General features: G+C 34.8%; 1 protein-coding gene and 1 long non-coding RNA gene across 2 annotated transcripts in view; both read right to left on the reverse strand.

Moving 5' to 3' along the window:
- LOC127864741 (uncharacterized) overlaps nucleotides 1–10,311 on the reverse strand; it is a 31,800-nt gene extending 21,489 nt beyond the window's left edge. The window contains exons 1-3 of the long non-coding RNA XR_008042261.1: nucleotides 10,224–10,311; nucleotides 9,560–9,617; nucleotides 3,484–4,280 (exon numbers count right to left, since the gene is read on the reverse strand). This is a non-coding gene — a long non-coding RNA (uncharacterized LOC127864741). The remainder of the gene's footprint in view (nucleotides 1–3,483; nucleotides 4,281–9,559; nucleotides 9,618–10,223) is intronic.
- A 10-nt stretch (nucleotides 10,312–10,321) lies between these two features.
- The window catches only part of LOC127866013 (uncharacterized), a 189,062-nt gene continuing 182,459 nt past the window's right edge, over nucleotides 10,322–16,924 (reverse strand). Inside the window, exons 2-4 of the mRNA XM_052406236.1 lie at nucleotides 11,414–12,402; nucleotides 10,399–10,579; nucleotides 10,322–10,334 (exon numbers count right to left, since the gene is read on the reverse strand). Of these exons, the coding sequence (XP_052262196.1) occupies nucleotides 10,322–10,334; nucleotides 10,399–10,579; nucleotides 11,414–12,402 (1,183 nt within the window). The remainder of the gene's footprint in view (nucleotides 10,335–10,398; nucleotides 10,580–11,413; nucleotides 12,403–16,924) is intronic.

A 16,924-nucleotide genomic window follows, 5' to 3' on the forward strand; every position in this document is an offset into this window, starting at 1 on the left:
CTGTGCAGACTACACAGGCTAATCTGGGACCACACTTAACGCACATACATTTAGTCCCTGTACAGACTACACAGGCTAATCTGGGACCACACTTTACACACATGCATTTAGTCCCATTATCCCAGAGGGAGGCACATATGTTTCTTGAAAAAACACTCAACAACAGACTGTAAGCAGACTTAACTTAAGTTTGTGGAATGAGGCCGGAGTCCTTCTAATAGCGAAAATTCTTGGTGTTTTGACCACAAATTGGGACATTGTGTTGTTGGTTTTTTGCTTACAAATACTATACAATTGAGAATAAGCGTTTTCAATATTGCATTTAATAAGGTCAAATTTTTAGAGTTGGGTAGAGAGATAAACTTGGTATTGTGATTAATTTCTTTTACTTTACCTTCAATTGGGAATTTTAGGAAGTTGTTTGGGAAAAATACATAGTTCCAGCATTTGGTATGGGGCCGATTTTGGCCACAATATTTGACAAAAAAACAATAACACAGTTTACACATCAAGAACTTAACACCTCCTGCAAACAGGCTCTATACGATCAAGGCATTCAAAGCTTTACTAAATATCTCACAACGTTATACAAACTCAAGGCCTGCATGGGGATGACAGAAATTCTTGTGGTGTTTTGTTACTGAGGTTTCTGTATTGGTAAGTTGGAAAGCACAAGCTGAAGAATGTTTTGATTTATTGATCCTCAAGTAAATGAAGTCGTGCTGTAAACACGATACATAAAAGAAAAGACCCAATTTTAACTTCTATGAAATCATATTTTTGTCCACTTCATATTTAGCATTTTGAATACAGAGGTAACACTGTAAAACCATTATTTCATCTCCTAATTACTTAATGATTACAACTGTCAAACCATATAAAGCAGCATCACCGGCAACAATAAGTAGATGGGTAAAATCAGTGTTAAAAGCTGCTGGTCTCGGGAACACATTTAAACCTCACAGTACAAGGGAAGCTTCAACATCAAAAGCTAATCATTTAGGTGTTTCATTGCAAACTATCTTAGACACGGGCGGCTGGTCAAATGCAAAAACATTTGCTAAATTATATTCAAAAGAAGTTCACAATGAAAATCAACATTCTCTGGTTTTTCAATCAGCTATTTTATGTGGTCGTGGAAAATAAAAAGTGTACATATTCTATCATGAATTCTTGTTTATCTCTTTATTCCTGCACAAATTTGCAGAAATTCTCTAAAATCTCGTGTGGGGCTCATAAAGGGGTTATGCAGGAGATGAAATTGAATAATTAATCGAGACTTACCTTCGTAGATGGGAAGGTGAAGATTGATTGTCATTTCATCTACTGCAAACCCCTTAAGAGCTCAACACGCCCTACCCTGAATCCCACCCATTCCATCTTTTCTACAAATTTGTTAAACAAAGTATTCCTTAATGAATACTTTGCTAACTCTAAAGCCTGATATTCTTGGCTGCGGAAGCAGCGTCATCTCTCGTGTAGAGCTCTTAAGGGGTTTGCAGTAGATGAAATTACAATCAACCTTCACCTTCCCATCTACGAAGGTAAGTCTCGGTTAATTATTCGTTTGAGGCTATTTTTTGTTGATTTTAAGGTTTTACCAATCCACAAATTTATCATAAACACATGGGAAATGAACTGACACAAATTTCTCATTTATTTTTCCAAACTCAGTAATCCACACATTAACTTATTATATGTCCATGAAATACTATTGTAATCACCAACAGTTCATGAGGAGGAATATCAATGATTTTGCAATATACAAACAATTTAAGAGGATATTTTACCTTATGTAAATTCATTCTGTTCTTTACCACCTCATCTTTTTGCATTCTTAATAAACAGGAAATACACAAGACTGCGCGTTCCTGGTGTATTTATGGGTCTGTAAAACAGACCCATAACCGAAGCATTTTATTTGTTTTTAAATAAGTGCCTTATTATAATTACAGTGCTTTCAACAGGAATTTTTTCAGACGCCCCGGGGCCATTGGGGGGGGGGGACGAGATTTAACAAAAAATGTTTTAAACCTTTCCCGCATAGATATGCATAATCGCGCCACGATTGATTCCTTAATACATCCGTATGAAACCATACTTTTTATCTATTACTGCCAACTTGCTACTTTTACCGTTGCTACTCATTACCCTATAATCCGGTATATTCCATTATAAAAAGGACATTCTGATAAATATTTAAGATAAAAGTGCTCAAAATTTCCAAGAAACGCAAACATTCACCATTTGTTGTCAAATTTTGGCATATCTGTTACTGTGTAAAGATGTGATAAAAACGTCCAATCAGGGCGTTTTTTTCCACTTAACAGGCGTAAATCGCCTGACGTGATGTTCCCGGTTTTATGCATTATAATTATTATATCTCAATCATATTTCAATTAGATCTAACAAAGTATATAACTATCATAAAATGATTTTATTCGTATAATTTGATATATTAGAAAGAATGATATTAAATTAGTTTTTTCCAAATCAATTGACTTTTCACAGGAAAATATTCCAAAACCACAATGGCATTTTTCCCCAAAATGACAAAGAAAAGGTCTTACAAAGGGTCTATGTTACCTTCTGCGTATTCAGGTTATTCTTGTCCACCACATCCTTTCCCCCTTAATAGTTTTGACTAAACCAACTTTAATTGTGAAACTTTACAACTTTAAATGAGAGAATTAACAACTAAAAATGTAAGACTACATAATTTTAAATGTGATACTCGCCAACTTTAACTGTAAAACAATTCAACTTTTAACATGACACTAAACAACTTAAAATATGAGACTGTACACATTTGAATGTGCACAACTTATTACGCGAGACTAAACAACTTTAAATGTTAGACAATACAACAAGTCATAAGACACAATACTGTAAGTATATGAGTACTTGATCACACACGTTTTGCCTATGGATTAGACAGAAATGCAAAAACAGATGAAAGTCTATGGTGAATTAAGTATATGATACTCTGTCTTGCTACCAGGGGCCATTATACTAGTAATTATAGCCTATTCTGGTTAAATCTATTATATGTACTTGATATTGAATCGATACTAGTTGATGTCTACATTTTATGCCGTTGTTTTTGTAAGACAGACCTTAGATGTAAAGTTTAGTCACTGGCGTTGAAAGAGTGTGCATAAAGATATGAAAGCAGTATAGTGATTTTGTCTTTGCAAACATCCGGTTTCTAATTTAAATATAAATCATATTCAGTTATACATGAACACAAATACTTAACAATTTAGAATTTTTGATTTGTATTTTAATTGTACTAAGTTTCAACTTATAGGGCTTAATAAGGCAAGTAACTCATTGTTGCAACCTATCAAACACTTTTTATGGCAAATATTGCATCGTAAATTTTAACCAGTAAATATTAAATTTTTTTTATAGACTTTTTGAGGAATGGGGCTGAATTTAGGCCCAATCTTTGACAAAATTAATAACACTGTAAGGTCTCACCTGAAGCTCAGAAGCTGAGCTGATATAAGGGCCGAGTTTGAGTTCTGATTAACTTCGGGTTGATAGTCGAAGGGCGTACTGGACCTTACAACAAAACTGGTGTCATGTTTTGAAGCCTTCTTTAGTCTCAATTCAATGCGATGCACTTTGGCCTCGGAGTGCAAAGTGCTCGTAACAAAACCGGACGTGTTTACTTTTAGCAACATGTTTTCAATAATGGGCGGATTTCGCGTCTGAGGCGCACCACATGAATATATTGTGCGCTGAGGACAGTCTGTAACTCTACTACTGTCCTAACTATCTCCAGCAGATACACTTCTGAATTAATCGTTTCGATTGTTCCTTGATTTGCTCCCGTTCATCGCTGAATATATAGCTGCCTTATAAAGAATGAAACAAATTATTCAACGTTTAATTCTTCGTGAGATTCTTCGTGATGTCCACAGCGATAACTAACTGTTAGCGTTTAATTTTAGCTTTACCATAAGTGCTGCTATTACGTTTTGCTTCTGTAACACTCATCCCACTTGGGCACTAGAGCTAAACAAAACTACTCGGGCTTGCTTGGGAAAGTCTCGACACAGACATTTCGGTTGTTCATAACAGCACGTGAAAACTTGACGTGCTGAGGATTTATTGCAGAACAGACTTGTGTAACGATGCTGACCCTTTGAGGCCGGAGGTCCAGAGGGAGGAGCTAGGGGTCAGGGGAGGGAAAGGATCGTTCTGTATTGGGGCTCCTACAGGCCAGACTGGTGCTGTTGCTTGGCCAACTCGATATCAATGCTGGTGCTCTCCTGAAAACAACAGTGGGGGGTATGAACTTGTAACACATGTTTATATTACAATGTATAATACACTACATATATGCCTCTTGATTGGATGTGAAGGTTTTCAACAGCAAAACATAATTATCTGAATTACTAATTTGGAATTTAATTGGTGCATTGTCCTAAATAGCAATTAATGAAAATTAATGCAATTAAACCATTTCATATTAAAACATTAAAAGTGTTGGCTAATGCTTTAATAACCTGTAAATTCATAATTATTATTCTTACTTAACTTTCAGTGTAATTTTATAAGCCAATTTGCCGCTCATCAATATTAGAAGCTTTCGTCCCAATTTAGCATGTGAAATCCAGATAAGCAAATCAGGGAGGACACTTTCTGACGATACTGGATGTTCACAAAAGAAGATACTTATTTTCAACAAAACATACCTTTAAAGAGGTAATTGTTGTCCCTAAGTAGCCTGTGCAGACTGCACAGGCTAATCTGGGACTACAATCTAAGCACATGCATTAAGCCCTATTATTTCACAGCGTGGCTCATTGATGTTTTTAGCCAGTTTTTTTCCTGCATAACAGCAAAAAAGAATGGACAATCATCTAGTTAAAAATAATAAATTGTTTATTGTACTCATAATCATAATCTGTTAACTTTTACAATTCTTTCACAGAGGATTCACTGTTGATACAAGTTTCAACAAGCAAATTCTTTGAATTGATATCCCCCGCCAATATGCTTCTGGACACAAAAGTGTTATATTTGACACTCAAAAAAGCATTTTTCAAGATACAAAGGGCCATAGCTCCGTTATTAACAGATGGTGTACAATGCCATTTGGCGTGCATCATTCTCTTATCCATATATATACTCATACCAAGTTTCAGTGCAATCCGCTTAAGCACTTCCAAGATATGGCTCCGGACGAATGGACGGACGGAGGGACAACGCCAAAAAAATATCCCTCCACCTATGGCTGGGGATAATAATAAATGGGAGGCAACAACTTCATATTAATGTATTCCCAAAGTAACAAAAACACACACACCATTTTTACCATGCCTTTACAAGTCTTTGGTGTTAAACTCTGTTTAAATTCACACTAGACAACAGTTCCAAAGTAAACCATCATGTCATAAAAGTTGTAAGACATATTACAAATTAATAAAATATAAAACAATTTAATGGCAACAACTCACTGCTGGTACATATTGACAGTTCTCTCCCTTGTTAGTGTAAGCTAAATTAATGAAAGGCCACAATATACTAAAAGATTTCCCTATATAATTCAATGTAAAAGCGACAAATTAAAGAGAAAATAAATGCAACATTTTGAACATAGAGACCACTATAACCATACCTTTTCTGAAAGTTCATTCTAAGCTGAATCGATTTAAGCAATAAAAAAGATATGTCATGTTTAAACCAAATATTAACTTTACTCAAATCTAACTCTACTTCCTTTGCACCTAAAATTTTCCGACCATTTTCTAGTGCAATGTAACTGTTTTCAGGTCAAACTTGTACTTAAGTCTCTAACTTTATCATATGTCAGGGATTAAGTAGTGAGCACCTTTTCTTTCCCTTCCAATATATCCAAGAGATAAAGCCAGAACACCTGTCTAAAGTGTAAAACATGGCTTCTGTTGCCGGCCTAGCTACGCGCAATTTGCGTACTTTGGGTTCGACGACAAACTATCGAATCAATCGAGGTTTAAAGTTTTAATAGATCGATAAAGGTATCTGAAATAGAAACAATTAATACATGCAATTAGGTATATAATCAAGATAATATATGTATGCATTCAAATGAAATACACATTAATAATGACTAGCGTTGCATGGCGGTGTGAATATTACTCGCAATAAGTTATTTTAATAAATAACTAATAAACACAACCGTAACCGTCAGATGTCTTAAATAACAATACAAACAATTGACAGATAAAATAAATAAAAGATTCAAATAAGTTACCTGCAGGAATATAAAATGTCCTACACAAATAATATAATGTTTCAATCAAAGATTAAATGGCTGTCTGAAGCAACCTTCAGCAAACAACTGAATAAAGGAGGGAAAGTGTATGATTGGTTGTTACGTGCACGTGCTAAATTAGGTTAAATTCAACTATATGTTAACTATAAAATAACTAAGACTACAGACTTTATATCAGAGCTACCTAAAACTACTCGACATGAATAACGAATAACTTACTAACGATAAATATGAATTTATACCCTGTGACACTTCCAGTAAAATATTATTTTTTTTAGTGAGTACAGCCCTACATGAAACGATTATTTAGTATAATAGTAACCTATAAGACAACCTGAACTGTTTAAAACGCAAAAAAATATGCACTTCCTTATCATTTTTCATCCATCCTCAATGTGCATGCCAAATTTCAGTTCGATCCTGAACGTAGAAATGTTTGAACAATGAAAATTATTATAATAATGCCTGATAAGACATATGGCTTCCATTGTCGGTGCTTAGATTTATAAAGGGCCTTCAAGAGCAAATAACATTAACTTATATAACAGAATACAGTAAATATGCTGTAAACTTCTTATATACTATATCGAAGAAGAAATATAATATTATCAAAACGTTTTTGGGCTTCTTTCAGTGTGAATTTGTGAGTTTAGAGGTGCTCAATACGAGTTTCTGTACTTTTTATTATCCCCCGCCATAGGCGGAGGGATATTGTTTTGGCGTTGTCTGTCAGTCTTTCCGTCCGTCCGTCTTTCCGTCAGTCTGCCTGTCTGTTCGGAGCCATATCTTGGAAGTGCTTTGAAAGATTTCATTGAAACTTGGTATGAGTATGCATATGAATAGGAGGATGATGCACCCCAAATGGCATTGTACACCATCAGTTAATAACAGAGTTATGGCCCTTTGTATCTTGAAAAATGCTTTTTGTGTGTCCGGAGCCATATTTTTGAAGTGCTTTAGCGGATTTTATTGAAACATGAAATGAGTATATAATATGGATAAGAGGATGATGCATGCCAAATGGCATTGTACACCATCTGTTAATAACGGAGTTATGGCCCTTTGTATCTTGAAACAATGTTGTTTTGAGTGTCAAATATAATACTTTTGTGTCCAGAAGCATATTGGCGTGGGCTATCAATTCAACGAATTTGCTTGTTTAAATTATTTTCCCATACAAATTTTCCCAATTAATTATTTTTCTTTACACTTCTCAATACTCGTTTACTCCATGAAACAAAATGCATTTATTACATGTTACTAACAAGAACGCATAATATCCCGTGAAAAAATGGTGGTTTTATGTAAATCATGCTCCTTTGTGACTTGGCCTGTTTTGACAAAAAAAAACAACACTGTATACACAATGAAAACTTAACACCTCCTCGCAAACAGACTTTATACGGCATTAGATGGAATAGATTCCAATCAAATAGGCTTAATTAAATATCTCACAGCTTTATAAAAACTCAAGGCCTGCATGGGGGTGACAGAAATTATTGCGGTGTTATGTTTCTGAGGTATCTGTATCGGTAAGTTGGAAAGCATCGAGCTGGAAAAGGGTTTGAGTTATTGATCATCAACAGGGCTCGACATTAACTTTTGAAGCCTCTTGTCCGATCGGACAAGTAGACCATATTCCACTTGTCCTGACCAAAAAGCAACTTGTCCTGATTATTATATCTTATTCTGCTCAGTACTTTGCAAAATAATGAAATAATGCAAAATGCTCAAATCATAAAGACTCTAATCGTTCAAAATACATGTTAACATAATTGGAGGCCATTTCAATACCTTAAGGTACTTTTTTAAGTGTCCTGTGATTTTAAAGACGAAAAACCAAAGGAAAGCAGAATAGACATTTTTAAGCAGACGACATTGTACTAACGAAAACAAACCACAAATGAGAATGATGTCATAAAATCATTCTATACATAGAGATGACGTTGTTACGTTAATTGTCTGTAAGAACGGTGTGTGCCGGTGTCATAAAATGCATATTCTTTACAAGGGAGAATATTTGTGTTATCTTGGCAAAGAAAAATGTTAAGGGTTGCTTCCCTTGTGAACAGTGCGGTGTAGTATAACATGGAACTATCGGAATATTTTGCGCTTTGTCGTTTAAATGTAAACACAATATAATTGAAAAAGTTGTGTGGTAACTCCACAGAAATAACGGATTTAAAGGCATTTTTTTTCTAAGTAATTAATTTATAATTTATAATGACCACTTGTCCCGTCGGACTAGCAAATTCTTTATTTACTTGTCCGGACCAACAATTTGGTTGTCCCGGACAGTCGGACTACCGTTAATGTCGAGCCCTGATCAAGTTAAATAAGTTGTACTGAAAACACGATATACACAAGAATAGACGCCATTTTACCTTCTGTGAAATCATATCATATCATTCTCGTCCACTTCACTCATTTATATACTGCAAAAACATTATTATTCGTGGGACATTATTTTTTATTTATTTTAAGAGTTGAACGATCCACAAATTAAATACACTGGAAAATAACTGACACAAATTCCATATTTATTGTTTCAAAACTGAGAAAGTCACACATTAACTACCACGTCCATGAAAGTCTTTTTTTAACAACAAAATAACATGCCGACGAATTTATATGATTTTACAAAAAACAAACAATTTAAAAGGATATTTTACCTTATGTAAATTCATACTATTTTTTTCCACCTCATCTTAATAAACAGGAAATACACAAGCAGGGCTTTTCCTGGAGTATTTATGGGTCTGTTAAACGGACCCATACCCAGCGATAGGCATATCCACTGTAAAGTACTGCGTCTTTTTAACGCTTCATATAAAGGTTATATATTTTTAAACCAATAGATTTTTATTAAGGCACCGCACCAACACTGCAAAGTTTTATATCAATGGTACAGCCCAGTAAAATCGGGCTGTCCATTTTATGGCCGTTTTCGACCTTTTTAAGCAGAGTTATATGTTAAGCAGTGTGCTCGGGCAATGGTTTTTAACCGAAGTCCCGAGGGTAAATAACCTCATTAGTCAGACCCATACCCAAAGTGTGTTATATGCTGTTCCTTATGAAAATTATATCTCAATTATGTTTCAATTATATCTAACAAAGTTTATAACTATTATAATAGGATTTTATTCCTATCATTTGAAGTATTATTAATACTTATATTAAATGTGTTTTTCCCAAATCAATGGACTTTTAGCACGAAACAAATTCAAAATCCCAAAATTGCATTTTTTCCCAAAGTGGCCAAGAAAAGGCCTGACAAAGCGTCTCTTTTACCTTCTGCGTCATGCTTGTCCCCCACATCCTCAGCATCGTTGTCCCGATCCAGCAGCAACTGGAGTAGCAGAATAGCTCGATGTATTTCTTGTATGTATATTTAGGACTCACACACATTTATATAAATGTAATAAAAATCAATAAGACATGTTCAACATCATAAAATATGGCTAATTAATAAATCTCACATCAAGTATTACCTTTCTGTAAACATTGCATCAAATATCAATATATACTCCTCCAAAGATTACTTAAACAATGTCATATTTTATTAAAAAAGTATTCATCCATATACATTTCTTACATGGCATGGTGTTTATAGAAATGAAAGTCTAAAAATAGCCTCAGTTGCTATGTTCATGTGCATATATGTAGAAATATTAAATTTTCAGTTGAAATGCTTTGTTTTTTCATGCAAAGTTTACAAGAACTAAATTTTAATGACACAAAGGTTATGACAACATAACATAATATGCATTACATCTTATGTTCCAACAAAAACCCTCACATTGTGTAATCAGATAACAATATGTGCACATAAATTATTTGTATCTTTAACTACACACTAATGTTGTATTGTAACATCACACACTTCTATGTTCGTATGCTAAACAACAAATTGTCATTGAAATACTAATCACTAATTACAACAACTAATACATACATGTACACACTATTCCACTCTGATCACCAGGATGTTGTCCCGCTGTCCCACAATGATGGATGATGTGGTGCTGCTGTAGCAGACTGACTCTGGTAAACTCAGTCCATCCTCCTTAGTAGCCAGCGTAGCCAGCTTACTCTTACCCTCCCAGCCCACCTGTAGTACATTGGTGGACCAGCGTCCACAGACCAGCACCTTGCCTGCAGGGGTCACATGTAGACCACGTAGGCACTCTAGTGCTGTGTCTGAGTATGTAGCCAGGAGTGTGCCATCCCTGGCCAGGGTGAGAAGCTTGTCAGGGTAGTAGCTGATGATGTACAGCCTGTCTCCTGTGGGACTCACAGCACACTTCTCTACTGCAAAACAGAGTAACATCAAGATATTGAATTACTGTCAATGTTAAATAATCTTATTAAACATACTGCAGTGATATTGTATTACGCATATGTTGCTATAAAGAGGCCTTTACACATCTAAAATATATGCATACATTTCAATAATTTAATAGTTAAGCGTGACAATAAACTTCAGTAGCAGAGCTATTTAGTTAACGTTTGACATGTTGAAATGCGACTGTTGAGTAAGATATGAATTGAAGCAAAACAAGTGCACAGATGGAAACAATTACACAAACTGAAACAATTGAACAGTTCTATCAACAGGTAAACATATTGTACATGTACAATCATTTTACAACCACAAAATTAAGACCAGGTCAGAAAGTGTCTCTCTCCCAGGAACACAGTTTCTATTTATAGACATGTCATGTAGTGACAGTCAAAATATTTCATTACTCATGTTTATAAATCAATATTTCTGAATCTTGTTTTGGCTACAATGTACTGTAGCATTCAAAGGGCACATATGAATTAAAGAACAATTTTTTTATAATACATCAGCAGGTTTTTTGCTATTACATCTGAATTTTATTTTATTATCATCTCACAAAGTATGTAACTATAATTTATATTATTTTTTCAAAATAACAAGATAAAGGCCTAATGGGTCAATATTTGTTGATTAAAAAAATAAATCCCAACTCGGTTCATTTAGTCAATAAAAATCCCCAAATTTGTCATTGTATGAATTTAAAATAACACAATTTGACTAGACTCCTTTTCCCACAATGGCTAGACAAATCCCTGTACATAATACACATGTTATCAGGATGGATTTACCATGATTCTTACCTGTCCAATTAGCTGATCTATCTTGGTAGAGTCTGCAGATCAGTTTGCCATTCAGTGAGTATTTGTACAGTTCTTGACGAGAGGTGACAAAAAGGTCTCCTTGGTGATGGGTAATACAGCTACATTCATGTTGTAACTGAAACTTCCTGCCAGAAACAAGCTTTCCCTGGTTGACAGTGATAAACTGGACCTCATGTATCTTGCTATCATGGTTTTTCACAGCCACTGCAACCTCACTGGATGTGATCAAACAAATGTCAACTGGCCAAGCATTCACATCCCAGTGACTCACTGCCTGGTACTGCTGGTTCAGCAGCTTGACATTGTAATTGTTCCAGTCTACAACCAGTACCTGCCCATCAGTCAGAACACATATGCCTGAAATACTACATTTATATGAATCACTTGGTATTCTCACATTGTGCACAGACTTCCGCTGGACGTTAAACGCCTTGCCTGACTTTCCTAGCAGAGTCAATGCTTGCTGTATTATATGCTTACATTTTATGCTGGCTATAAGACAGAGCTCCTTATTATCTCCGATTTTCTGAACAAGTTCATGGAATTGTGACAAGTCATTGTGAAGAGTGGTGCATTTATAAATAGAACTTGTAACTGACTCTTTAATACTTATAACTTCATCTTTCATCTCGTTAAGTTCCTTCGCAGTAATATTATCGAATTCATTCACGATAGAGAGAACACTCCTACACATCTCTTCTTTTAAATATTGCTCATTTCCGCCTGATGTACCCACAGAATTATTATCACATTCATCTATATAAGTATTTAAATTGCCAAGCATTTGCTCTATCATAACTGCACTATGTTCCTTGTATGTTCTCTGCAATGACTGAATGCTGGCCTTCTGACTGATTTGCAGGGTTTTAATTTCCCCCAGGACAGTTTCCAGCTCCACTGACAGCCCCTCTAGGCCTGTGGGCTGCGAGTTGGTCAGCTCCGAAATCTGGGTCACTTTACTGCACTGGCTGAAATAAACAATTAATACATGTACATACTAAGGAATAGTAAGTGATATTATGTAATGCTTCAAACAAGTATATAGTGTCAAATAAAAACATACATGGACAATAAATTAACGCTTCTTGGGCTTAACCCTTAAAGCGCTGGAGCTGAATTTTAAAGGCCTTTGCAAACAGTTTGGATCCAGATGAGACGCCACAGAACGTGGCGTCTCATCAGGATCCAAACTGTTTGCTATTCTGATAGTATTCTTTGAAAAAAATGAAGAAAATGCTTATTTTACAAATTCAGCAGACGACATTTTAGCAGACGACAAATTTCCCAGCATTCAAAGGGTTAATATGGAGGTATATAGATTTGCACTTTTCCATCCATCTGCGTGACTTTTCTGGCTTATATAACTCAACATGTATTCCTGCAACTTTAAAGTACAGTAACCAGGCATGTGAGCTAATGCACACCTCTATATGTTGTTTCTGTTGTTTTCATCATAATTGTAGTAATGTCTCATATTTATACATAAATGACATTTTAAAATATGTGTAGAGTGTAAAATAATCAGTATTGCTTGCTACAAGAGGACTAACACTTTACATAAATATTTATCATTGTGTAATTTTACCCACATGCATAGTTTGATATATCTGTACAGCTGATAGAGGGATGAACTAATCTTAAAGTATTACCCACCATGTGAAATTATGCACCTTGATATTTTATTTTTATTTTTTATTTTACATAAGAAGAGTTATGTGACAATCCCTTTAACCAAACGATAATATTTTTTCAATTGCGAGAAGCGTTACTCAAATAGAGGGATACTTCTACAGTAACATAGTAATTGTCAGGTTAATGTGTGCAACTCCATGTTTGTTCATAATTTAAAGACATTTGTGCAGTTGTGGGACAAATTGGATTGTAGAGATATCCATGTACTAAGAATACATTTCTAGTAGTTTATATTGTTTTCAGTTTTAGTTGCATTGTACACCTTGACCACACTATCCATAATAACACATGCAAGAAAAGATCATTAATGCTCTTCCATCCCACAAAAAAACTAGCATGACGTATATTAAATGTCTATTCCCAAACTCAGTATGTTCAATCTAGCCTGTGATGAGCGACTTATGACATGCAACCTGGTCTACTACATTTGTATCTCCCCATATTTGTTGTTGTTATTTAACCTATATTGTGATTTTTTTGCTTTTGTTGTTGTCAAGTGATCTATTCGTGGAAAAGTAAAGACACCATTGTTAAATGTTTGAATGGTCAGATTAGCGTGTGCAACTCCATATGTTTGTTCAAAATGTTCCTAATTATTCTTGAGTTATCATTAGGAAACCATTTTACTGTTTCGAGTCACTGTGACCTTGACCTTTGACCTAGTGACCTGAAAATCAATAGGGGTCATCTGCCAGTGATGATCAATGTACCTATGAAGTTTCATGATCCTAGGCATAAGCGTTCTTGAGTTATCATCCGAAAACCATTTTTCTAAGTTGAGTCACCGTGACATTTTAATTGTCAGGTAAACTCGTGCAACTCCATATGTTTCTTCATAATTTTTTGACATTAATGCAGTTGTCTTAAATGGATTAAAATTCAATTATTAAATGCATTTAATAATGGCAGTACTGTAATATAACTTTTATCATAATTGAAAATCTGCTTAAAATATTGTTATTATGGTTATAACAGGAACTAAAACTGACTACTAAATCTTTATAATTTCATGTTATAATCTTCTGTTACCTTTGACCTTTTGACCAAAAAATGGATTGACCTCTTAATTTTTCTCGATGTAAACATTAAACATGTTGCCTGGCTGTAGATCAAAGCATTTCCTAGATATACACTGTAACTCCTATATAGTGCAGTCCGTTATAACGCTGTGTCCAATATAACGCGGGGGGTCCTTGGATCCTGTTTTTTCTCCAACCTTCCATACTGATTCAAATCCATGTTATGCAACTTCATGTATTTTCATAAATTCAAAGAAGCCGGCAAAATCACAGCTTGATTGCTCTATCCGTCCGATTAACTGATTTTAATCGATAGAGGTTAAACGACACTTGACAGCTAATTAGTGTTACTCTGTTGTGTAATGTTAATAAAGGTGTGAAAACTTGCGAGTCGGTGTTTATTACATGTATTCCCTATCAGAGCGGTTCGGTGCGCTAATTTCAATAAGGCAAGTGCAAGCGGAATAATTATCAAATTAAAGTTATTTAAAACGATTACCTGTTTATGTTTTGCATTTATCGTGTATTGTATTTAATTGTATAAACTATGGCTGTGTAAGTGTGTTATCGTTTATTATATGCTACACATGCTTGATAAATAAAAATATCTTTGTGCGTGTTTAATGTTTCAGTACGTATACGAAAAATAAATTTAAAAATCCTGACAATTTATTTACATGCTAACGCAGTGTAATACTTAACAGAGATGCACTTAAATTTTTGCCCATTATCAGAAAGTCCAAGGAAAGCACGTTTTTTACATGCTGCGTATGACACAATAAAACATTTCTTTGTACATGAATCGTATTGCATTCGATCTAAATTTAAATTCGCTCGTCCAATGAAAGCTGTGTCCCATAATGCCCTGTACTATTTTTTCTGAAAAATGGCTTAGGCATATGAATTTGTTTACGAAGTTCGTAAACATATTTCTTGTCATAAATGTTAAACATTATTTTTTCGTAAGTGATGTAATTATATTGGATTATCGGATAAATGTGCACATTAGAAAAGTGGTATGTATACTGTTATCGTTCGATTCGGTTTACCGTAAAACGTTCCGTATAAGGCGCATTTGTGTATAACGCGCATGTACTTTTTGAAGCCAAAAAAATCAGGAAAAAAGTTTTTGAAGCAAAAAAAAAATTGGGGGGGAGAAAAAATCCGTACCGTAGGCTAACTGAAAATTGTTTTATTTACATTGCCGATCTCACGCGTTCTTGTATTGTTTCAATTATTAACAAGGGCTGTTTGTAAAACATGCATGCCCCCCATATGGCCTGTCCGTTGTACTGGCAGCCATTGTGTGAATACGACTTTCGTCACTGTGACCTTGACCTTTGACCCTGTGACCTGAAAATCAATAGGGGTCATCTGCAAGTCATGATCAATCTACCTATAAAGTTTCATGATCCTAGGCATATGCGTTCTTGAACTATCATCCCAAAATCATTTTACTATTTCGGATCACCGTGACCTCGACCTTTGACCTAGTGACCTCAAAATCAATAGGAGTCATCTGCGAGTCATGATCAATCTACGCATGAAGTTTCATGATCCTAGGCGTATGCGTTCTTGAGTTATCATCCGGAAACTATTTTACTATTTCGGGTCACCGTGACTTTGACCTTTGACCTAGTGACCTCAAAATCAATAGGGGTCATCTGCAAGTCATGATCAATGTACCTATGAAGTTTCATGATCCTAGGCCCAAGCGTTCTTGAGTTATCGTCTGACAACCACCTGGTGGACGGACGGACCGACTGACCGACCTACCGACCGACTGACCGACATGAGCAAAGCAATATACCCCCCCTTTTTCGAAGGGGGGCATAATAACATAATGGACAAATATAAGCACGCATTTTCGAACGAAAATAATGAGTGATTTTTTGCCTGATATGTATCCATAAACCAAAGAATAAGTAATCGGTTTTCAAAATGATTCCCAGTTTAATTTGTCTGAAATCGACCAATTTTCACAGCTGGAAAGAGACGTTACATAGACCAGCTCATGTCTGCCCAGTATCAAAATGAAATACCACTAGCATATCTGGGCATTTTTCATTCCAAGAATACTTAGAGCATGTATTTGGTACTGGGCATCATGGCTTGGGAATATTTTTTGGTAGATTCCTCAAGAAACGCTCCACAGCAAGAAGGAATAATGTTTATCAAAGTTGTCTCCCCTAGATAACAAAACTCTTCATTTTTGAGTAGATTAACAGTTGTGTGGAAAAAGTCTATCATAGGGAGAAGTTGTATTTATTTAATATCTACATCTATTATTTTATTTGTGAGCAATTATTTAACTGTTTGTTTTGTAATAATGAAAACAACATGTTTTTTTTGGGGGGGAATATTTGTTCATACCTGGAAAAACATAATTTGTGTTGGCAACAAAAAATGACTTATAGCTGTAATGATATTTTGATCCTGGTTTTCTTACGTAAAGTAATATTGATTAAAATTTGCACAATTTTCATATCAATTTCAAATTAATACAGTAAAATTTAGAATACTTCCAGCATCCAACGGTGACATTGATTAATTAAACTATATAGCCAATATTGTTTTTTTTCATTTTTACTGACAGTCGTAATAAAACCGACAGGACTGTTCTTTAATAGAAATAATGTTCTACTGAAAATCAATGGTGATTAAATCTGTATAAAAGCCTAGATTTAATTAATAAGAACTACGTCCATGAATATAGTAATTGAAAATTTTATAATGTTTCTCTGAGCGCAGTAAAGTACCAGCTGGGTTGTAGAGAAAA

The sequence above is a fragment of the Dreissena polymorpha genome, chromosome 1, assembly GCF_020536995.1.
Source record: "Dreissena polymorpha isolate Duluth1 chromosome 1, UMN_Dpol_1.0, whole genome shotgun sequence".
Taxonomy (NCBI): Eukaryota; Metazoa; Mollusca; class Bivalvia; order Myida; family Dreissenidae; genus Dreissena; species Dreissena polymorpha.